Source organism: Sceloporus occidentalis, unplaced genomic scaffold (assembly GCF_023333645.1).
Source record: "Sceloporus occidentalis isolate IW3139 unplaced genomic scaffold, rSceOcc1.0.p SCAF_11, whole genome shotgun sequence".
In the NCBI taxonomy this organism is placed as follows: Eukaryota; Metazoa; Chordata; class Lepidosauria; order Squamata; family Phrynosomatidae; genus Sceloporus; species Sceloporus occidentalis.
Window position 1 is genome coordinate 12700134 of NW_028316991.1, and position 25833 is coordinate 12725966.

The 25833-nt window shown below is 39.4% G+C and overlaps 1 protein-coding gene across 1 annotated transcript in view; it reads left to right on the top strand.

Annotated features, from left to right (window-relative positions):
• The window catches only part of LOC149305589 (intermembrane lipid transfer protein VPS13B-like), a 383703-nt gene that overhangs the window by 159154 nt on the left and 198716 nt on the right, over window positions 1–25833 (top strand). Inside the window, exons 20-21 of the mRNA XM_089477585.1 lie at window positions 3936–4080; window positions 17555–17682. Coding sequence (XP_089333711.1) covers window positions 3936–4080; window positions 17555–17682 — 273 coding nt within the window. The remainder of the gene's footprint in view (window positions 1–3935; window positions 4081–17554; window positions 17683–25833) is intronic.

Genomic DNA, 25833 nt, shown 5'->3' on the forward strand with positions numbered 1-25833 from the left:
CCATGCAATTACCGGTATCACTAGTAGAAGAAATCATTAGGAACTTGTTGCAGCTCAACCTTCCACAAAAATCCAGCTTCAAGTTTCAATGTCCATAACTGGTTTTCATTTGTTTGATTAGAGAAACTTCTACAGAAGGGTCATGATGTAATATTATTACATATACAGTCTATTGAACATTAAGGAGATTATGTGGACACGGTTACCTTCTGTTTTATTAGTGTGTTCACAATGTTCTTAATTAAAAGAGAACTTTTATGGTGGAATATTTTTATGTTTCAGTGTCTGTGCTCCTCTTATATATACTCATTAGCGCACGCATCTTGTGACAGTGACATCCAAGATGATTTAATATACTTGTTTTACCAATTGTTCCTTATACTGGAATTTTGTATTCCGACTGACATCCCGGCGTCTGACGCTTGTTTATAGAGACGATGACATGTGCCATATAAGTAAAAATGCTCATTAATTACCTTTGATCAGAAAAATTCCATTTGAATTAGCTTTTGTAAGATTATTACATTGGTGTTTTAATAGGGTCTGGCTGATCAGCATGTAAGACTAAACAATATGTGGCCCACCCAGAGAAATAGTTGGACAGCACTACCCTGGATTATGGAAGAGACACAACTACTAGGTGTTAGTTCTGGCTCCAGCAACTCTAATGAAATTGAAGCTATGGCCGGCCTGCTTGACAAAGCCAAATTACTTTTTACGAACTAGCAGTTAGCCCTGATAGCTGTATTTTGGCATGAAATACCCGCATACGATGCATGCTGGGAGCTCAGGCTGTGCAAAGGGAGCCAGCCTAAACCTTATTGCCAATGTTTATAACGCCAAGCACACAAAAGGTGCCAGCACTCATGGGAGAGAGAGAGAACGGAGACCAAGCGTGTGGTATCAGTAAATAAAAAAAAAAAAGAAATCAGATGTTCCTACCCGGGAAATTGGGAAAACATCAACTGTTTTTTCTTTGAGAAATTAGTGAAAGTGTTCACAGATATATCGTGGTTGTGTTTATTATAAAAAAAACAAAAACAAAAGACATTTTGAAAAGCGAGATATCAATTAGTTGGTTTAACAAAGATAAATGCTATAATCTGATGGTTTTTAGAAGGCGATCTGGCCATTAGTAAGTTTTATTTTCCCCTGGATTTCAGTGTTTTTGTTTTTGTTTTTTTTGTTTGTTTTTTTAGAAAATCATCCGTTCAATATGTTGGTATCTTTCCTTGTTGTGTTCTGTATAAATACCGGGCTCTGCTATATCTGGAGCAATTAATGTCGAAGAACCATCGGTTTTTAGCTGGGAGGCTGCTTCTAAAACAGCAGAAATACTTTAAGAAATAGATTATTCTTCTAAACACTTTAATAATTAGCATACATCATCAATAGATCACAAAAACATATTCAGGAGTCCTTCACGTAAACACCCCTTTTGGCAGGTACTTGGGTTCCGCGCTGAAATAAAAGAATTATTTTCGTACCCAATAGCTCCTATCAGTAACTCTATGATTTCAGGAGGTCGCTGGGATGTACACGTAGTTTTTTCACTTAAAAAATGAAGCTAAGATATCTTTTATTGGTATAGTATTTTTTTTTTATTAAAAAGCGTTCTGCTGGTGTTGAGTCCAGTCGACGGATAAGTCTTGATTGACTCTTAGTAGCCTCTAGGTCATGCTGTGTGTCATGATGGGAAAGTCCAGAACTCTGTTGATTGTTGCGCTGCGGTACAGCTGCTGGACTCTTGTCATCTTCTATTTGTGAAGCTCATTTTTCTTTAGCTTATGACCTCTGACCAGCATCTCCGCTATAGTTTTCCACCCTTTTCACGAGTGATCTTTCATCTTTAGCATCCCTGAAGCCAGCAGTTGGCTGCCAGAAGACTGATGAAATTGTACAGGGCGTCTTCAACTGCAGCGTCAGGCCGGGTTTTAGTAAGAAAAGCTGAAACAGCTGCCTCACCATCCTCTTTAACATGTCTTCTCCAGCTGGAAACACGCCTCATAGGGTGGCTGTTTTGGAAGTGCTTAAAGAGGCATGGCTGGATATGATTTACTGCTATTGATTAACACATTTTGGTCTGCAGCACAAAGGTTATCTCAGGACTGTGTTATTATCTTGTGGCCTCTGCTATCATCTACATAAAAATAAGAAAATGTTTGGTAATCATTCCTTTACCTATACAAAGAACCTTGAATCATTCCATCTGAATAACATTTGAGAATGCATAGATAATTTATTAGTAGATGGACGCCTTGCAAAAATGGACATCCTCATACCCTGAACTGGTAATATTTGTAACCAGCGCCATCACCTTTCGGTAACCCCACACATGCGGTGCATTGCAAACTAAAAGGACGTTTATATGCTGGATGAATTTGTAGATTGTGTATTGTCTCCAGGACCGGACTGGGACTGAAAAGCAGCCCTGGAAACATTTGGAGAGCAGCCCCATATAGTTTATCTTGCGATTGAGCTCTTATACCCACACGCACCCCTTATACATACCCGCGTCACACTATTTGCCGTACAAATAACTATAAAACATTCTTTTTATCATATTATTTGTATTAAAACACCAGAAAGCAAAACTGTTAAAAGGCCCTAATAAATGAAATATATTACACATAATGGAATCAAAACATTTACTACTGCAAACGTTTTTAGATTGAGACATTTTTTGTTTTTGTTTTTATTTCCTTTTATTTGCCAACCTGCCAACAGCCCCTTCTACCCCCTTTTTATTTTCTTTTGCACAGAGCCCCATGTCAAGGAGCTTTCAATTACTTAAGTTAATAGAACCTGATTAAGTTAGTAGAATCTGATGTCTTTTTTTCGTATTGCAGGGTACATCCAGAAAACAAACACAGATCAATTCTGGTGGAGTGCCAGACATCTGCCCCAGGCTTGCCACTCTGCCCCCTTTTAACTCCCTATATGCCCCTCTGCCTCCAGAAATGCCTTATCACGCTCCTCCCATCACTATGCGGACATCATTATTAATGGAAATTTAATCGAAACAGCCGATGCTGCTGACACCGCCGGCCGGAGCTACTTTAATTCTTTTTTTTTTTTAATTGAATATGCCGGATCGGCTTGCCATATAAAGTAAAATAAAAAAAGTATTAAAGTAGCTCCGGCCGGCGGTGTCAGCACGCATCGGCCGTTTCGATTAAATTTCCATTAATCTGATGGCCGCATAGTGATGGGAGCAACATGAGGGGTGAAAGGTCCGTGCGAGGGGGCGGGGCTTTCACCCCTCACGCTGCTCCCATCAGTAGGCGGCCATCGCACACGGCCGCTGAGTGCTGATGCCGCCGGCATTTTTTACTTTTACTTTAATTTAATACTTTAATAAAAAAAGAATTGAAGTAGCGCCGGCCGTTTAGATTAGATTTCGGGCAGCCGCCCGGCCTACGAATCTGCCGGCCCACCGGGAAATTTCCCGGTATCCCGGTGGGCCAGTCCGGCCCTGATTGTCTCTGACAGTAGAAAATCTCTGGGTCACAATCCGGTTTGTGCAGATAATAGCAGTTATTGTTAAATCTGCCACCTAGAAAAAGCAACGTCATGCCAATCATTTAGGCTTCAGAGACTGTTTTGGTTTTCTTTATCCACCTTTGCATCATAATTGCGCTCCATATCTAACCCCAATGAGTGTTACCCCAGGCAAGCTTAAACTTTTAAAAGTACTTTAAAGATTGCTGAACTATGAAAAAAGTTAATACATCTTTTATAAGGTTTGTCTATGACTAGATAGTGCTTATTTCTAGATTAATTATATATATATATATATATATATATCAGTACAGAATATGTGAATCTGTATGTGCTCATCTCTGACCCGTGTTCTCCGTGTTCTTCTAGCAGCCATAACTCACCTGCTTACATGTGTAACACCGCATGGATTATTCTCTCTCATTCCTCCGTAGGCTCTGGGATCCGTTCCTCTTCCCGTGTCCCTATTGAGGAAGAAGGAGGATGAGGTGTCGGTTGGAAGCGCGCCCTTGGCAAAGCAGGCATCAAATCAGCCGTCTGAGTATGCCAGCAGCCCTGTCAAAACAAAAACTGTAACAGGTACGCACTCTTCTGTAGCTTAAAAAATACATATCGGGGGCTTTTAGTGGGTCAGCTGTGCAAACACGCTTTGGGCACCTCTGGGCTTTTCACAAATAGTCCCTCTGTTAAAGATTTAACGTTTCTATAATTAAAAGCCATCCGTTTTTATTATTCCTACGGCTCAGGTTCTGTTTTTCATCCAAACTTTACTTCTGTTTTGCACATTTTGTTGTAAAAATGCACAGAAGGTGCAACTCTGTTTTTGTGTTTTTTTTGTGTGCTCAGAAGTATATTTCAGAATATTTTTATAATCTGCAAACAGTTTGTTGTCACTTTTTTTTACCGTATAATGGATTTGTACTGTTTATAAACATAACAAGATAATTGGAAATTCTTCCTACTTTGGTTATTTGTGTCATTCTATTGGGCCCCTAATAAAAACAATAAGAAAGGAAAGATTGATTGCCTGGCGCCTGTTTTGGCTCTTTGGCGCCTTCTTTCCACACATACAGACTGATAGTTGATGAAGACATCTTGGCTTAATCCAGCATAGTTTACTGATTTGTGATACGTTTACAAAGTGTTGCTGACCCCCCCTTTATTGCATGCTAGAAATAAACGCTAAAGTTCAAAATGTCTTTTTCTCTGGATCTAATGATCACATTGCTTTTGAACTTGAGTCAATTGGAACAGTTGAATTGCGGGTCATCGCAGTAAAATATTGTCTTTTGAGTTTCTGTCCATATTATCCGTCTTGAACAGGGTCGGACTGGCACGCTACTTTTTTTTTTTTTTTTGCTCACCTGGCGTACGGATGGGCATATCCAGCCGGCAGATCGGTGGAGTTTGTGATGAAGTCGGCCGGTGGTCCGTCTGGCATTTGCCCCATTTGCCAGATGGCCAGTCTGGGCCTGGTTTCAAAAATGGTGCTGTCATGATCTGTCTGTCTACAGCTCTAACCACGAATGCTATTGAAACATGAACCTTTCTTTTTGTGTTTAAACTTTTCACAGAGGTAGTTGTTGATTATCGCATGAATCTGCCTTCCTTCTGGGTAGGTGTTCTGCTCTATAGCAGATATACCAAATCTGCAAGACGTTGGAGGGAGGCTTTATTACTTCTGTTTGCTTCCACGTGCAGAGTGATGCTTTATTCTTCTTCAGTATTTCTCATGATTTAAATTCGGACAAATGTGCTCTGATTGAGTATTGTTTAGAATCACTGATAAGTGAAAATAAATAGTTCATTAGGCCTGTTCCTCTGAAATATTTGTTCTGCACCAAATATATATTTTTTTATAAACATCAGTTGAGAAGTCGGTTACAAATGAGAGTCCACATTTTGGCTCGGTAGGATCTTCCCACAAACGTTTAAATAGTAGCCTCGAAGAAACGCTGAGAATTGAAAAAAGTTCCCAGAAACTGCTGACGTTGCGGACCGTTAGGATGACCTTTCGTGGAGGATCGACATGGTCCTGTAGCAAAACGTACACTAAAGGAAACTGGCTGGAGATAAAATGATGATTGACTTCTTTAGTAGTTTGTGTATCATCACAAATAGATTAACTGTCCCAAAATAAAGGCCGCCCAGAACCAGTACAGCTGCCATGCAAACTCACTCGATGCCACGCTCATTTCATTGAGAAGAGCCGGCTCTGGGGCCGTCCAGTGGCTTCGATAATCGCTTAATCATATTGTTGGCATAAATGTATCCCCTCTAGACCCCTGGATAACCCACATTTTAGCCAATACTTCATTTGCTGTTCTTTTGTCCTTCATATTTCTGTATGAAATGCTTCATAAGCTTCAGTTTCGTAGAGTAATTCTTCGCTGAGTGGTAGTAGATAAGGGATATAATATTCCAGCAGGGGTGATAGCCGTTAATGTTGTGAGGGAATCCAAGCGAGGTTACACTGAACTCCTTCACTCTTTTAGCCACAGCTTTTATTTATACATCATACTGTATGTTGAGATGAAATTAAATAAGCCGAAATGGGCAGAGTAGATGGGCTGTGTGGTTCTCGCCTGCTGTGGTTGTAAGACACTCATGTTCAGCTTCGCCATTTGAATCAGCGATGAGGATTGCCGCGGTGTACATACTTTTCCATGTGTTCCCCATTAACACTCTTTCCTTCTGCTCAATACACATCTATGCTGAGAAATGTCTGTGCCCCGTTTACCTTGTACTTATCCCTCTCTACTGCAGCCAAGCTCAGAATATTCAAAGATGACGTCGGCCAATCTCCCCCGCGCTTTCCGTTTACTGCCACTTACTTATTTATACCCAATCCTACGGGTTTTACTCGGTTTTAAATGCCTTGCTTCCTTTCGCTGTTTACCCAAGTCTTGTATAAATACCTTGTTCCAGATGATTAATCCCCCTGCCTTACACTACAGCTTCTTGCCACCTCTTGCCCAAACCTTGCTGGCTCCGTGCCTTCGGCTGAGAGCTTTTCCTGCAGATACTGTGCTTGGCTCGTGTTTCAGAACCACACGAGCATCATCTTCACTCTGCGTCTCAAGCTAAAGATATGTTTATTGAAGAAAATGAGTAAATGTTGTGCAACAAATGGCTTATTCATGTAACCTGGATTTAAACGCGTTGATAAAGACTGACATCATTTTACTGTGTTACTTGGATACATAAAACGAGCCCGGGCCGTGGATAGCTTCATTGCTCCAGCCAGTGTTGATAAGAATTTGTTTGTAGGAAATCCTAATACTTCGGCTTCTTATGCCAGTAAATTAAATGGTATAATTCTTAATAAATAAAATCATATTAGTCATAAATTCTGCTTTTCTCTTGGTGACTTGCAGTCTTTTCCAACATACAATATACTTTGTTCTTTCACCTTGGTCTGACGTCGTTCATTTTTATTTTTATTTTTTTGTGGTTTTATTATGAACGTTATGAATTTATAGTCACCTTAAAAGCTCAAGTCATTTTAGCGCATCAAACCATGGATATTAATGTTAATTTATTCATTATGTCTCATGTTATTCACATCTGCAAACAACAAACAGGCAACAAAATTCACCCGGAACACAATACGGCATCTGTGATTGTAATTTATCTTTCCAATTTGGAATAGTTCATTGCGGATGATGAACGATGTCGTGCATTTAATGTTAAAGAGTAAGTATGATGTTTGTAAACGCAATGGGAGTAATTTTGGTGGAATCGTCAAACTGTAAAATCCGTTTACGGCTACCAGAACTTAACCCGCAGTAACTATTGTTTTATTGCAACTGTAAACTTCCACTTTTCATGTTTAGCATAAAAAATGACCTTCCAGGGCAGAGCAGCTTATTTTAGGTACAGCATTTGGTGACATTACTGAAAAACCTAGGGTTTCTCCACCTTGAGTAGATTTTACTTATTTTGAGGTTTGAAATGATAGAGTAAAGCACAACTTGCATAAATGTCCTATTTTTGGTAATTCAATTTTGTACATTGCACCAAAGTATATTTTTTACAGTCCATTCAATTTAAAGATTGTATTAAATAGAGATACGTATTCTATCGTCATTCTAGTAATGAAGTCTGTGAGATTGTAAATATGTTTGTCGGTCCTGACGGAACTGAGAGCTTTTTATTTTTCTGCCTTTTTGCCGTCTCCGAACCTCACAAATGATCTTGTTTTCTTTGGATTGCCGGCTGTAAGTAAAACGTTGTGATTTAACAGTTATTTTTAGCGTTGGGTGGAAGCCACCTCTGCACTTACACAAAGCCGAGGTGCGAGTCCCACAGAACAATTGCATGTGTAATGAATATGCAGCCGGCGTATCTGGGAAACTTTACGGTGCTTTTCATGCATCGAACAGTTCATTCACCGCTAACATCACACAGAACACAGCGCACACCCTATCGCCTGTAATAGGGCCGTAAATTCCAGCGGGGGGGGAGCCGGTGATATCATAAACCGCAAGAGCAGAACGCAAGCCGTTTAATAATGTCACAGGAACTTTTAGATGGAATTACAGTCTTACTTTTATGAAGCATTTGGGTGTATTTTATTTACTGTAATACATGGTAACCAAAAATAACACACACCAATTTGTGCATCTTGGGCTATTTTTTTTTTTTCCGGCTGTAAATTCAATAATTGAATGGGATATTGTAGGGAGAATTTCAGAAGGGACTTGGATTTGGTTTTGATAACCCAGTCAGGGTTCCTTACTCATGAAGTAAGCGTTGCAGTGCACCATATTTAACACCCAAGGAGTATTTAAACATCTGTGCAGGCGTACTCGGTGAAACCGCTGTAGGAAGAGCTCCCGTCCTGATTGCCGTTGCGTTCCCGTTATTGATTTGCAGGATATTAAGCACTTTACTGCTTGGGGTCAGCATGGAAAAGCATTAGACTGCAGCCTTCTTTATCCAGTCTCAGCATGGCTGTTAAGTGTTTTGGTTGGGGCTTTTCGTGCGATATTGCTGAATTAAAGAGTCGCGTAGACAGAATAGATGTGTGTCTCTCGTATGCTTATCTGATCAGATGGGACTGTTGGATGGTCTGTCTACTTATAAATTAATTCTTGGCAGGGCTGGACTGATAATTAAAATGTAAATACAACATTAACAACGGTTTTGACATACTGCTACACAAAAAGAACAATATGTTACAAGGTTAAATTACATCTGTATCTAGTGATTTACAAATGGTGCTTAAGGGCCTTTAATGTATGTGTGTATATATGTATATATATGTGTGTATATGTATATATATGTGTGTATATGTATATATATATATGTATGTGTGTATATATATATATATACACAAACACACAGTACCATATACAAGTGTCCGTGTTTTTGAAAGAAAAGCAAATTTAGTCTATTAAAATAACATGAAATGTATGAGAAATACATCCCAGACGAGGTTAATGTTATAAATGACTATTGTATCTGGAAACGGCTGATTTTTTAAATGGAATATCTTCATATTTCATATATTTATGAAGATATATATACTCCCATCGCTCCTGCGTTCCAATGGCAAATTGTGTTCCCTGATCCAAGTTTACATTTAAAAAGGTAATTGATCATTAGAAAAACTTGTTTTTTTTATTATTATGTTACAGCTAGAAATTTAAGTGACCCTAAACTTTTGAACATATATACACACACACACACACACACACACGTACACAATAGTGGTTTTTTTGAGAAAATACACATGAAGAGGACGTTGTAGGACTGAAGGTCGGTACTGAATCCCAGGAATAGCTGATTTAAGGATTAAATTATTTTGTATAAATGAGCATCTTTTTCTCCCTTAATTTACATGTGGTATTTATTCGCATTTGTTTTACATTCTTCTGAATAGTTCCAAAGTATCACTTTAAAACTAAAAGCATTTATAGAAAGAAAACAATAGTGAACTCATTGTGTTTTATGTTTATACGGCCATGACCTAGAGGATGTGTGCCAAAAACGTGTGCTGTTAATTTAATTAAAACATATAGTAAGTAAACATTTTCTGCTTGATTGATAATTTTCCCAGGTTGCCAAAAAGCACAAATAGCTTTTTATTTCATTGTTGATTATAATTGCCTTTCATCGATTTGTAGCTCAGAGGAACGTTTGAGAGTAAATACTCTTGGCACTATCATATTACGGATAGCCAGTGCTATATTGTTGGAATACTTCTGCAAAGTTCTGCCCGTACCTCGCTTGGTGGCGTTTCAGCCAGAGCCGTAATTGCCTGTAAGTGTCAGTGGCTTCTTCCACCGCCGACGATCTACCCCACGTACCTAATGGCTGTGCACATGTCTGCTGTTTGCAGAAAGGGACTTGGCTTGACCTGCCTTCCGACACAGCGTGGCTCCTCCATAGGTAGCCCCTGTTTGTTCACCTCCATCGTTCCACCACCTTTTCAAGGTGCTCTGTCGGAGAGGAGAGGGTTGAGGAACACTGCTTAAGAGCTTACAATCTATTAGTGTTAGATATATTTAACTATTCCTGGGTCCTCTTTTCTCTGTGGCTATTAGTCCCCTGATCAGAGATTCTTTTGAGAAATATTTCGGTTTTGTGCGTTATTGCTCTGTGAACTGTGTGCTCATGGTTTATTCATGCCTGCTGCGTAGTCTTTGAGCACTCGTTAAGATGAAGGGACTCGGCAGGGAACACATGCTGGAGTTAAGCAGTCACGCATGAAGTGAAAAGTCCAGCGGAGTAAGCCGGTTACTGTACTATTATATTGGCTTCCATCATGCGTGCGGGGCATCGAGCTCTGCCTACCTCCAAAACCAGGATGGATTACAACTGCGCTGACAGTTTGGGTGTAAAGGGAAATTGAACTTTCCCTTCTCTTAGTGTTTGGGGGTCGCAAATGCTCACCTTTGCCATGCTGCCTTCTGGCTGTGCCAAAGGAGCATATTACATACATACACACGCCAGCAATTCAAACCGCCCACCCCTCTGGCGTATCGGTGGTTAACTGATCCGTCACTCTTGGCTTGGCTTGGCAGGGAGAGGGTTATTGGGTTACTATGTATAAATCGCACACCATGTCATCTTGTCTGTCTTAATTCCCTTATGATAATGTTGCCTTTACTTCCCTGTAAACCAGGGATCAGAATTACATTAGGTAATGCCTCTGCATTTGTTTCCCTCATGGAAATAAATGTTCTTACACATGGTATATTACTTACGAGGGTGTTATAGAAGGTGTTACCCACCCTGCCTGTTTCCCCAACTGCATATTGTTCTCCAGTTAACCTTTCTGAATATATCCAATTTCTCTGGTAGTCTTTGCCAGCAAAACACACCCCGAGCACTTACACCTCCTTGGATCCATTTATGATCACGTCCCCGGACCTCTAGGACCTATCCTTTATTATATTGTCTTGCACCGTATTGGATGTCTGTTTAGCGCTTGGTTTGAATTATCATTTTTCCTAAGAATATGTATAAATACTACTTTGGATCTGTTGCCATTACCCTGCATGGTCAGCCACTTTAAAAAACCTCATAAACCAGCTGGAGCTTGGGGGTCCCTCAAGGGCTTATGGTCCAAAACAAGAAACCAATGAGTAATGTATTGTGTTAATATAGGACATGTGCGAGGCGCTTGTTATCATATCACGGGTTTATTAGATCCAAAAGTATGTACATGGGGCGGGAGGCCCCACGACACAGCATGCCGGGGCCCCAGCATTTTGTGTTAAACCTTGGGTCCTTGGAGCTTTGTATTATAATGTTCACAAGAAACAATAGATGACTTCTGTATATTGCAGTCTCTGTATGTTTTAAGGACACTTTAATATTTGTTTTCTATCTTATAAGATATTTAACTATATTGTGTTAAAAGTAACAACTTATGGACTCTTCTGGCACCTGTACGGTCGGTGACCAGTTCTGTACAGAGCCAAACCACATTTGTATTGAATCCACTTGCATGAAGCTAAGAGTGTTACTTGTAAGGATTTATATAACTTTTTTTATTGTTTCTTAAATAAAAGAGGTTAATGAGGTTAAAACCATTAAGAATTAAACCCTCACTCATTTAAATGTGTGGTAGTCCGTATCGAACTCCCTGCCCACTCATGTCCTATGATTTAATATGATCAACATGGTAAGAAGCCATTTTGAAGTCCTTATTGATATTGGTTAATTTAAATTTAACTAATTATTGCTTTAAAAATTGTCTTTTTTAGTCCCAGTTTTTTAAAAGTCATGGGTATTTGTAAGCAGGGCCGGCCCGACAATGGAGCCAAGTGGGGCAACCGCTCCAGGCGGCACTTTTGAAGGGGCGGCACTTTGCCGCCCCAAGCCCTTTTTTTTTTTTTTTAAAAAAGGGAAAGAGAGAAAGGGGCGCCGAGTGGTTTTCGCTTACCAAGCTGTCAGTACCCGCTCGGCGCCCCTCTCTCTCTCCTCTGCGGCGAGTCTCCCTGTTCGGTCTCGGTGCCGGCTTGTAATGCTGAGTGCCGGAAGATTATCTCATTTCCGGCGCTCAGCATTACAAGCCGGCACCGAGACCGAACAGGGAGACTCGCCGCAGGACTGCTGAAAGGTAAGTACAGGGGGGGGGACGGAGGGAGAGGAAGGGTAGATAATTTGGGGGGTTGGCAGGGACGGAGGGAGAGGAAGGGTAGATAAGGGGGGGGGGGGGCGGCATTTTAAAATTCGCCCCAGGCGGCATTTTGCCTTGGGCCGGTCCTGTTTGTAAGCTTTATTCTTTTTAAGCTTTTCAGCGCATAATTATTGTTATTTTGTTAATGGTAAAAACACCCAACACACACACACCGAATATTATAAAATGGACTGAGAATATGGAATTTAACATTTGTTTTGTAGTATTTTTACTTAAGCAATTTTTCTCTGCAGGCTTACAAAATCTCCTAAGCACAGTTTGCTAGTTGACTTGCAAAGTGAACCACATTTCTCATGGTTGTCCATGTAATGCCCAGAAGACCGCATATAGAATATTTCCCTGGAAATCCCACTTATTCCATCTTAAATGTATTCTGACATTGACAAATTGAGGGATGAGTTCTCTGGTGATCTCAATAAGCTAATGGATATCACAGTGCGGCTGCCCTGGTTATGATGAGGTGGAAATTGAATATTACTTTACATTTATTTCTAGAGCTCCATTAGGAGAGTGAAACTAACAATAACATTAAAACTGACAATAACCAATTTGACAATAGATTAACACATGTTAAACCATACTGACACACAAGGGGAATTGAGGCCTTGCTCGTGTGTTTACCATTATTATTATAATGTGTGATATATGTGTGGGTCCTTTTTTTTTTATTTTAATGCAGGGGTCGACAAATTTGCTTTGGACCTAGGAGCCGGTTTTTTTTTTCCAATCGTATTTTTATTTTTATAAATTCAAAGTTACGGTCATATCTGCCCTCTCCTTTCTGTCTAAGATGCTACTCTGCAAGACTTTACAATATACACAGACGCATACACTAGCACCACAATACATTTACACACACCCACTTTGACACTACAGTATACATACACACACAGACTCCAGCACTATACATAGACAAACATACGTACTGACCCTGACAGTACAACACACACACACACACACACACACACTACTGCCCCCTCTCACCTCACAGAGACCTGCCGCACGCCCTCTCTTCTAACTAGGGGTCATGTAATATACATTATGTGACTCTGCTGGGTGCTTCGGTTCACTGTGCCCTTGAAGTCAAGCGGAGGGAGATGGATTTCTGATGGAGGCCCTGGCCAGTGCTACCCCCTTGTCCTTCAAAATCCCGAGCCTAGGAAGTGATTTCTAGTCAACTTGGGGACCTGGGTTTGTTGTAGTCTGATCGAGTAATTGTGCTTCGGAGTCTGGGACCGCACACTAAATAGTATTATCTCATGGAAAGTGAAAAGGTGTGATACACTGTCTGCAAGAAGGAGTCAAGGTAATTTTGTAATAAAGAATTCACAGAAGCCATAAGGTTATACTTTAATGACTAAATTGGGGTGGGAAATAGCCAAGGTTGCAGGACACAATGGACCCTTCTTCAAACGTTACTTAACAAATACTTTTAGAATAACATGGTCTATATGTTTTCACTTCAATTACAGCTTGTTGCCTTCCGATTGGTTGTCGGGGTTTAACCACAAAATTAACGTACCTAAACGTTTCGTCCTCATGAGTTCCCACAGTCATGTACAAAAGGAATTGCCGAGGATATGTTCTGTAAATAAGGCCTTCTTCCCAGATCATGGACCAAGTTGGTAAAAGGGAAGCCTTAGATACTCTGCCCTTTGTGCTACTGCGAGGCAGGACTTTCCGGTTCCTTTAACCCATGATTCATAGTTGGACTTATAGCAGGGATATCGAGGGAGATTGTGTATCAGATCAGTTCCAAACACCCTTTTAGTGGAAAATGTATGTGTTTGTACATTCATCCATTAACTCACTGTTTTGTCTGATTTAGAATATGTTCTGACACAGCGAATGACTGGTTCACTCACCACAATGTTGTTTTAGCTGTAGAACGAATGAAAGGAATCCATAGTTTTGGGGGGGGGTTTATTATTAATGTTTAATGTGGAATATTTTTACAGTTACCCTTTGCTTGCCATTATGAAACAAGATTTTTTTTAATCCCGTTACCAATAAAAAGCAACTTGTGTAAAACAGAGATTCTCAGTGTAACTGATAGGGTTAATGATCTTTAAAAGGAGACTTTATCAAAGGTGCTAGGTTGGAATTGGTATTAGGCTCATGGACTGGCCATATGGCAAAAATGGCAGATGCCAGCAGGGCCAGTGGCTGATAATGTATCACGCTTGCATGTAATGCCACACCCAATCATTATACTTCTCTCGCTGCATACATGTGGCTGCATGTCGCAAGGGCTGGATTTAAAGTGCCAGGGCTGATCTTCATCCCAAATGTGGCACTAGGCAGACCAATTACTAAGGAACTGAATGGGAGAGTGACTAGTTTAAGACACCCCCCCCCCACAAAAACATCTAATGATTATGCTGGGCTACGCACATAGGGATCGTAGTATCTGTAAATTTCCCAATGGAGCACAAACAAATAAGATCGGGCTGATCCTCAATCTGCCAGAGCACTGGCTGAAACCCTGAGACACTAAAACCTTTTTGAGATTCCCTATACATGTTAATTCCACAGATTTGGGGTCATTGCCATGAAGTAAGGGTGGTATATCTAGCCCTGTTCTCTCTCTTTATGACTGATACTTGTATTGATACCTTGTGTTTTTGTCAAAGCATTGTTAGATTATCTGTTATTGTTAATGACAACCTAGACATTTGTTGTAATGATTAAAAAAAAAAACCCTACGCGCTCAATCAAGAGTTTAATCCTGTCCGTATGCATTTTTACAATTTCACTCTTTTCGTTTATATGGAAAGATTACTCATGCTTGATGATGAGATCGGCTGTAGCGAGGCTCGGTAATTTCCAGCTGTAACACATAATTTATTGCCGAGTTGATATTAATAAAAACAGAAGCGAGGAAACGCACCTGCATCAAACTATACCTACAGGACCAGCGGCTGGTATTAGCAAAGAATACGTCTCTTGCTAGGAACATATTACCTACTGTTTTGTGTGAGCGTCTCCTTGGCAACCTGGTAAACGGCCCCATTGATATGGGAATATATGTGTATGACATCGCTAAATAAAAATGACATCACTTCTTTCCAGAAGAAATGCACCCTACATACCAAAAGATTTGTAGGTGAATTAAATGTACATACGTTAGCACAGACTTTATGGTCCGTGGAAATAGTTGAAAGTTGTAGGACCCATGGTGATTATTTGGAAGCACTAAAGATGAGCGTTTGGAAAATCTTTTCATTAAGTAACTCGGAATCTCACATAACTGATTACCATACCTGGGAACTTTCTAAATAAGATGGCCCTGAGAAATAATAATCCTTTAATAGTCCTTTGTGAAGATTCTATGTAGTGACTCGCCAGATGTGTTATCCAGATGTCTCTAATCCCTGTCCTCATGGAAACCTAAAGATACACGAGTCACCTACATTCAAGCAGGGATATCAGCCTTAACACACTGGTAGAACAAGCACCAATATATGATCACAGTAGTATGATAAAGGTAAGAGTCAGTTCCAGACTGTAGGACCTTGAGACTCGGGGTCAAACCCCATGGGTTTCCGGGTATGGTGATTACAGGTGGAGCCTCATTTAATGAAACGGTGTATAGCTGCCATTTCTATTGTCAAACCTTTGCAATATTTATAGAAATATCTGACTTAAAGGCACCATGTTACCTTAGCTGCGATCTATGGCAACAAGTGGCAGAACAATCATACCACCTTATTATTATTATTTATTGTTTTATATAGCGCCATCAAATTCCGTAGCGCTGTACAATGGGTACTTATAACCCCCCATCCTTACAAAGACCACCAGCAAATTGGGCTAGACAGAAAAGAATCAGCTTGTTATAGGAACTTATTGCTACATCCAGTATGGATTGCCACCCTTTAATCTGCAGTGGATGATGGGAGTTATAGTCAACAGCAGCTGGGCTGTTATTGGTCGCCTATCCTGCAATTTGTATAAGAAAACAAAAAATATTGTAAAAATATGAAGTTATGTGTACGTCACGCAGGGCATGAAACTGCGTTAGCGGATGCATTTACACGAACCCCGCTTTACAGAATGTGAACTTTTGTGAATTACACGTTTAGCTCTTGGTAAAAAATGAATATTTATGGCTTCCCTGAATTTTTCGGGTCTTCAGATGTGTGGCTTGTTCACAGATAAATGTGTTTACTGAACCGTGGAATGTTTTTCTGACCAATCTGTCAAATTACTTGTGACATTGCAGGATTACTGTTCATTAACAAAAAAAAGAAAGAAATGCTAAAATGCCGTATTTTCATTAGGCCATAAAAAGGGGTTTTAAGGAGCCCAGGAATGTAACATACCTAGGAAATTGTCAGCAGCATTTAGTCACTGTTTAATAAATAATACGGATCAAACGCTTTTCTCCGCAGTATTAGGTTTGGGTAAGTGCTTCTTCTTGCGCTTAGTAATTGCTTTTACGCGTTAAAATGGGTTGATTATGTGCAGCCTTTGATCATGTGTAATATGATTTCATTTGCTTAACAAAACATTCCTTGTGAATGCGATTCAGCACAGCAACCGACTTCGGGGTAATGGCTAATAATTAGCTCTCTTCCATGTTGGACACAGCTAATGCATTGTGCAAAACTGCAGTATTTAAGGGTCTTTATGTAATGGGAGCGAAGCGCTTCTGAAATTTGTTGTACGCGACACACTTGGCTTTGGAAAAAATATACATGCGGGGCAACAAAACCGGTAGCTGTGTCCGTATGTTGGGCTCACCGGGACATCGGGCGCTGAACGCGAAAAACCTTTCTACACCAGACCTTCTGCCGTAGTAATGGCTGTCGGTAAATGAGATGACTCAGGCGAAACTCCGGGAGGTTTATATTCACAATGAAATTCTCCGTCATCCAGCACACAACATTCTTCAAAAGAAAGCAGGCCCTATGATAAGACAGATCTTGCCTCTGCGTTTTAGATTTGCTTCATTAATTGGTTAACAATATTTCGTTTTCTAATGAAAAGTATTTGTTTTTAAACAACATCTCCAAAAATCTGCTTACACTTTGAAACCAAGACATTATGATTGTTATTGTTGAATAAAGAGACCATTATATATATATATATATATATATATATATAAGCGTGTGTGCGTCTGTGTGTATATATATATATATATATATATATATATATATATTTATGGAGGGGTTTCTGTTTGTTTTTATCTACCATGTTAAATTCCATGCAAAATTATACAAGACCTTGTTGCGTTTGGATTAAACATGGCTAAACTCACTGCGTCCTAATTTAACATTCAATTTACGTGGCCAAGTGCAAAGAAGAGTGCCGGCTTGTTAGTGTATTACATATTAGCTTCAGAAGTTTGTATCACCAGAGGAAATGTTTCAACTTGTCTTTGTTTCCGTACAGAATCACGTCCTCTGTCTGTTCCTCAAAAAGTCCTGCAGACCAGTAGAGATGGCAGCAAAACTCCAGAGGAGAAGATGAAAGAATTTATTGCTGTTATATGGAACGCAGTGAAGCGCCTCACGCTCCAGGTAAGATTACGAGGGGAGATAACACCGTGAGCGGACCATAAGTGTAAAGGGAATCGGAGAGGATGTACCAGTAGAGCCAAAAACTGTGGACCGTTTACAGTCCCCAATGCCTAGTGAATTAAATCACTGTCCCATGAGCTAAAGAGACAGAAAAATCTTCAAATAAAACCATTATTTAAATTCCATCAATAAGTGTGTGTTTTCTATAAGTACATTATTATCCTTTATTTATTAATATTAATAACAATAATAATAATAATAATATGGACACAGCCTTACCTGTTCTAGCTGTAGAGTAGCCAGATCTCTCCTTACCCACCTGTGGAAATTGTATTCTGCACATTGTGTAGGAAATCATTGCTTTCCTACACAATGTATTTTTAAACTTGTCCTAATTTAGAGGAGCCGCCCGAACATCATATTGTTACCCGTCCATGCGTTCTGCTGCTTCATCCTTATTAACCCCGGGAATGGTTGTTTGTAAGATCTTTACGGTACCACAAAACAAATTTTGGTTTCTATGCATGTTAAGATTCCATGACTTGAATTCTTGTTTGGAATCAACGTTAAATTTGGAAATGTTTTTTTAAGCCACCGTGAAAACTATATAAAGCTCCTATGTTACAGCAAAACATTAAGGGCTCTATTCGCAGGAAATATTATGCACCTATTTCATGCCCGCAAGTTAGCAGAGCGATTTCCTGAACTGTGCCGATATTCACTAGAATCTTGGCTCATGTTAAAGAATCATGTTTTGAGGAAAAACAGGATGAAACTATAATTATAATATACCGAGTTGTTCATTTGATTTAAACAGACTAATCTTTTGTCTTAATCTGCAGAACCTGTTTTATGGTTGTTAAATACAGCAAAGGTGCATTTTCTGAGCATACTTTCATACCATGATCTCAGTCCAAGAGGAATTACTGGCATGAGAGTTTTTGGATTGCTGGAGCCCTGCCACTAACTCCCACGAGTAATACTTTCTTTGAAACACACAAAGTATTTCTTGCCATTGTGTTGTTCTTAGGGGTGGTTTAATAGGAGGTTATTGACTGTTCCATGGCCACAGTGGACAGAGAAGCCACACTTTAAGTTACAAAGCCACTATGTCACGCATGCAAGCATTGGCTCACTTCATCAAGTATGTATATATATATATATATGTATATATATATATATATATATATATATATATATATATATATATAAAAATAATACAGATCAATTTACCCGATTCTGAGTTTCTTCCGTTGTCCGTCGCTTTGTATAAAGAAGTGATGTTTTTGCCTTACCAATTGTTTTAAAGCAATTTTAGTGAAATAGAGAAAAATTCATGTGTACAGACTATACGTACAATTCTACAATTAAATGTGAAAATGTGTTTTAAGCATCCTAAAATCTATATAAAGCTTCTATGTTGGCATTAAGGGCTCCATTCACAGGGTAGCTGCATTCTTTTCTCTGAACATACGATAATACATATTTTGATGTATAACGTTCAGTGGACCGATCCTTGGTCGTTAGATGAGGATCTCACTATGGCCTTGACCCCTTATGGACAACAGGTTGGCCTTAAACCCATTATGGACAATGTATTGTGAGCCTGTACATGTACAGGCTTTGCCGTGAAGGAGTTAATGTTCCTTCACTGGTATGTTTCCCACGTAGAGAACCTTTTTAGAGGGGTCTATTCACTAAAGGGAGCGTTGGCTGTAGAGTTGTGCTTTTTATTCCCCCCATGTCACTATTAATTATGAAGATTTTTCCAGTGTAAATGGCTGAGCTGGCCCTGTAAAATGCTTAAGTCAATAAGTAAGGAGACTGAAGAGATCTCACTGATTGATTATACATTATGCAGGAGCAGCCAAGCTCGCCCTGCTGCAGCAACTCTGTGGGGTTGGCCCTTCACAATGAATAACCCATTCCTCCTAACATTTTAAATGGCTCAAGAGGACACTTGTTAGGGGATGTGGTTAGAGATGTGACTTTGTGACCTCTAGTAATTTAGAAATTCAGAAGATTAGTAATATATTTTATTTAAACAATTTAATTTATAAATGCACTTTGTGCTGCATTATTGTAAGTTTTAGAACTGTAGAATGTGGGGATACACTTATGCCAGCAAACATTTTGAGATAATATAAAAAGGCATCAGCAAAGAAAGAGAGATTTAGGGTCTAAAAAGAGACACTTTGGAGATATGCTAATGAAGAACTATCCGCCAACTCTCCCTTTAGTCATTAAGACAGCATAACATGTGGGAGCATGAAGCTAATTCTTCTTAAAAAAAAAACTAACATGAAAGGTTACAATGAAACAAAAGCAGGTATTTGCTGTTATACTTTTCTGACTGTAGTGAATTGAGCTGAGTCTTTTTTATCTTTTCCCTTTTCACAAATGCAGTGGCGACTCTAGAAACAATATATAGGGGGGGCACACAAGATACCACAGTCAAACTGGGGGGGCATTAATAATTTCCACCATTAAAACATACCACTGAAAACACACACACACACAGATATATATATATATATATTTTGCCAAAAGTAATGTGCTATGGAATGATACTTTTGTTATTGGACAATACAATACTTGATCATTCAACATGGGAAGCCCGAAGCCACAATTTAGTACGACTAATCCTTGAAATCCTTTCAACACAATACCTTAACTTTTCCACTTAATGATTTCAGGGCCTAATATTAGTCCCTGCTGCCGATATATAAATATATATATATATATATATAGATATATATAAATATTATATCCTGCTGCTGATAGGAGGTATAGATCAACACATTAACACACAAACCCAGCTTTGCATGTATAGATCAATTGAAATTCACTTGTGATCTCAGCACTGAAGGTATATATCAAATAAACAGAATCAGACATACAAATCCTGTATTTGCAGGTATACAATAATAATATATGAAATGTAGCATTGCAGGTATAGATCAAATCAATACATGGAAACAGCATTGCAGGTATTAATCAACGGAACAAGACATACAAACCCTGTATTTTCAGATATACATAAATAATGTATGGAAACATAGCATAGCAGATATGGATCTACAGAAGAACACACAAACCCAGCTTTGCAGGTACAGATCAATTGGAATTCACATAAAAACATGGCATTAAAGGTATATTTAAAACCCCCTTAATTACAGGCATAGATCACAGGTTGCATACCCCAAAGCAAGCCCTGGCGTCCACACTGCCCACATAGAACCTTGTCAGCACCCAGATAACACACATTAGATTTGCCATCTTTGTCCCATATACACCCTGCCTGTGCCATCTTGGTCCCCAAGGCTCAAACATCCTGCTAGTGCCATCTTTGCCCTTCCACAATTATACATCTATGATACACACAATCACATTAACTCATGCTCTCCCTCATTCAGACAAATCATCCACATATTAACTCATGCTCTCCCTCATTTAGACAACTCATCCACATATTAACTCATGCTCTCCCTCATTCAGACAATTCATCCATTTTAAGAAACTACACCCCTTGGAGCTTCAAATGAGGGACTACATGTATTTCTAGGACAAAAGTTGACTGCACAAATAATGATGGAATATGTCGCTTTGGCTAGAAAATATGTTTTTTCTAACCATAGCGACATGTTCATTTGTGTCTTGCGCACTCCAGGTTTGTACTAGAAACACATGCAGCCCCTCATTTGATGCGCCAAGGGATGTCGTTTTTTTTTACTTTTTGTGCCATAATTTAACTTCCTACGTGAGCAGTAATGCCACGTCAAGGCTTCAACCCTAATTACTGATCATTCACACGCCTTTCATATCTCCATTCACTCACAGAAGCACACGCCATTCTTTCCATACATTTACTCACAGAAGCACACACCATTCTTTCCCCTTACAATCCCAAAGAAATGATGGTAAAGGGAGAAGAAAAATCACTTTTACAGCAAAAATACGTTTTGCAGTAAAAATGCAAGGCGCTCCAGGGATGAGATGGTTACTCACGTACCGCACGGGCTAAATGGCTGATTTTAATAATATTTGCAGTTCATCAGGATTTCAAAAATTGCCTCCCTCTACCGTTGGCTAAATTTAACCCCATGATCAAAGGGATCATAGGATTAAAAATTAGTATCGGCCATTTTTAAAAAGGGAATGTGACTTTATAGCTATATGATCGCTGTGGTAACATTGGCTACCACAGTGATCATTTAGCTAGAATACTTAAACTTTTTTATTTTTTTTTAAAGTTAAACTACTTTATGTTTGAATAATTTAATTTGGGGGTTTCTAGGCAATTTTGATCTTTTTTTATCTGCCTTTAGAGACCTCCAAATCATTTTTTTTACATTTTTATGTTTTTTTACTTAATATTTTTTACTATTTTTTTACAATCTATATACCGTTAGAAAGGTGAGGCGATTACCTTTCCAATGGTATATGTTGGGGGTATGTAGCTGCTTAGATGCTTGAGATACAGGCATCTAAGCAGCATGCCCCCATACCTCTTTAACTGACAATTGTCAGTTGTTAATAAAGTTGCGCGGTGACGTCATCGCGTCATTGCGCGAGACGTCACCGGGCAGATCGGGTGGCCCCGGTGATGCCCTTCAGTGCGAGGGGCAGATCGCCGGGGTAGGTGGTGATGGAGGTCCACAGACCTCCATCAAGGTAAGATAGTGCTAGTGACGGCAGGGTGCCGTCGTTAGCACCTGACTGGGACTGCTAGCAACGGCACCATGCAAATTCGGCGGGGGGGCAACAGGGGGGGCAAGGAATAACCTAGGGGGGGCAATTGCCCCCCCTTGCCCCCCTGTAGCGACGCCACTGCACAAATGCCAATAAAAAAGGTGATGAGCTAAAAAGGGAAACATTTTTTCTTTTAATCCTTTAAATTAAGAGGCATTTCTTAGAAATTTAATTTTTATTGCCCGTAATTAATGGCAGAATTACACCTGCATAATGACGTTTTTCTCCGATGGTAAAGCATTAGGGGATGTGACCCAGCGTTCTCTAGTTGCTTTATGTGAGACTTGGTTAATGAGTGTTTTTGGTACATCTGATTGATGGTGAAACTACCAGGAAACTAAAATTCCATTTGTAGCTCACCTCTGATGTGATACCCGTGTCCTCCCTTGCTCCTCAAACGTCTTTTTGCGTTTTAGGCTCCCAACATCTTTCTTCAATATGCTCATTACACACTTTTGAGAAATTGTCCTGACAAACAGTCGAGTGTGTTGTCTGCCTATGGTCATTACGCGTATCCATTCCTGACGCTCCTGGGTTTGTACAGAGAGAAATACATAACTTACCCACCTCTTAACCGCTGCCAGATGGGCGCAGTGGTGCTTTGAAATACCTCTCCACCCCAAAACAGGATGTTTTGGTTCATTGATGTTTCAGACATGTTCTGTAGCATTCACAGCCATATGCTCCTTATTCTTGCCAAACAGCACAACATGGGTCATTAAAGTGACCTTGCAGTGCTATAGAACTTGCATGGAGCCTCATAGGTCTAAGGAGCAGTAATACGCTACTCTGGTTAATGTAAACATTGACTGCTTTCCTTCTTTATGGATACCTCCTGTATATGCAAAAAACAAACCTACGGAATTGTGTAATTACTATACAGTAAAGTTCCAATCATTGCTTTTCTGTACAATATATTTTAAGATGTGTTCTAATTTAGAGGGGCTTCCTGAACATCATTTCGTTACTGCTCGGTGTATACTCTTCCATACGTTCTGCCTCATCATCCTTATTAACCTTGGGATTGGTTGTTTCTAAGATCTTTACAGTATCACAAAACAATTTTTGGTTTACATGAATGTTAAGATCCCATGACTGACTACCACTGTATATACAAAAAAACATGTTATCACATATTGGAATTATTGTGTATCTTTTAGCAGGGTCTAAGAGTTCACCATTTCTTCTGTCCCTCTGATGCTCGAGACTGGGTTACTCTCATGTGTTGTGTGTATTAAATATTAGTCATTCGCAGTTAGACAAATCTCTGCAGACAAACAAAAGGTTTGATATGCATGTTCCAGTGCCAGAGAATATACGTTGAGTATATTAACAGACTGATAATCAAAATTTGCACGAACTAGTGAAACCTTATCTTGAAAACGTACTTTGTTTGTACTTGACATTCAGCAACTAGCCATCTTCATTGTTTAGTCCGAAACTGTTCTGTTTGCAAATAACAGAAAAACAAACTCTCTCCCTTTCCAAATATAGTACAAGCCAACTAGGTCAACCAAGAAGGTTGAACAGGTTAAGGGGGAATTGCTTCTTTTTTTTTTTTTTTTTTGTACGATTTGTGTGAACACACTAAAAACTCACACATCAGCAGAAATTGTCCACCTTGAATATTCTAAGAAGCCAGAGTGACAATTACTTCACAGTCGAGTTGAAAAAAGGAACCCCAAGTCTTGGTGAAATGCTTCCCCTTTATTCTGACTGCCGTACCCCAGGTGAAGGAGGTCAAAAGATATTAAGCTTGCAAGAGCAGGGTCTTGTTCTCCTTCAGTACCAACATGTTTTATGTGAAGTCCTGTTATTGTTTAAGTTATTAGAGTATAGAAATATGTAGTCTTTGTCCATTCAAAACACGATCTTATAGAATCACCAGTGATGCCGTAAGTCCAGATACTATTGTTTAGAAACATTCAATACAGCACAAAGTTTCTCCTTTCTTGAGCAGAGCAATTATAGTACGTTGACTTTCTTGGGACCTGTAAAAGTTTCAAAGCACAGAAAGTGTAACTAACCAGGAGGGTAACGCTTTGAATTCTTCATCTCTTCATCATTAACTATTGATATTTTTCATATGCAGCTCTTGACATAACATGAATTAAAATAGGAGGTGATTCTATTTCAAGAATTTGCAATAATTCCTTCTCTTTAACACATAAATGTGTTCAATATTGGCCAAAGAACACGTTGCTACCAAAACTGTAACCGGATCCCTGAAACAGAAACGGCGTTTCCATGGAAAGATGAAGTAACGATCGCTCCAGCTGTGATGCATTAATGAATGGGATATTTTTTTTTAAGATCATTTATGTTTGGTGTGGCTCAGAGGGTCTCAACCAGATGGTTTCCATGAACAGGATCTGACCCCCAGCTTGAGGACTTCTGGCTAGCAGATTACTTCACTTCTTTAGCCTGCAGTGTCAGATACCTACATTAACGCAAGATTTACTGTTACACATTTACACATACGCATATAAAAATATTTTTAAGCAAGTTGCTTAAAATAGCTTTGTTTGTTACTTTGATGTGACAATAGTAATTCAGTTCATCGTGTGGCTTATAGAGGAACTTTGAGGGTTATGCATGAAGAGCATTAAAGTCAATAGCATCGCCATAGAATCCATGATGTGTTAGAATTACTCTTTATACATTAAAGCTATTGTTGGGGTATTTAGAGGACTAGCAATGTAAGGTACAGAGCTGACCTGCACATCTCGTATATCACCAAGGGCCATAGTGCTTCTGTTTAGATAGAGGGGAGTCACTGGACAATATACTTTTATTTCAACTAATGTTTTTATTTAAAATTAGAATAGACATCCCATTAATAGGAAGCACACACATAGACTACACACTGATGCATAAAAATCAATGAAGAAATCAGCCACATGCATCACTGTCGGCTACATATACCACACTCAGCCACGCATGCGTCTCCTGGTCAGGTTATCGACTTCCGCGCTAGCTGGGCGCAGGCTGGTAGCGATATTCTGTGGCCTGTTCATTCAAGCTGCTGTAGGAGCAAAATTATGGTTCACAAACTATGGCTGCTCTTCATAAACACAACAGGCTGGTTTTGAAACGAAATTTAATCCCAGAGAAGGTGTTCACTACAAGTATGTTCTTCGATGGTACCTGCACAGCCTCTAAACTTTTTCACTCCTTGAAGAAATATTAACTTTTTCAAGGAGTAAAACTTTTTGAAGAAAAACACAGAATTTGGAAGATAAAAATAATTTGACCATTATCTACTACTTTTTTTGTTCATAAAAACTTTAACCCTTATTTGTCCATCACTGTATTAACCCCTGTCATCTAAGCTATCCCGGCTATCTACCTTTCTCTCAGTCAAGTAGAACATATACCTTTTTGGGTCTCCTATGTTCA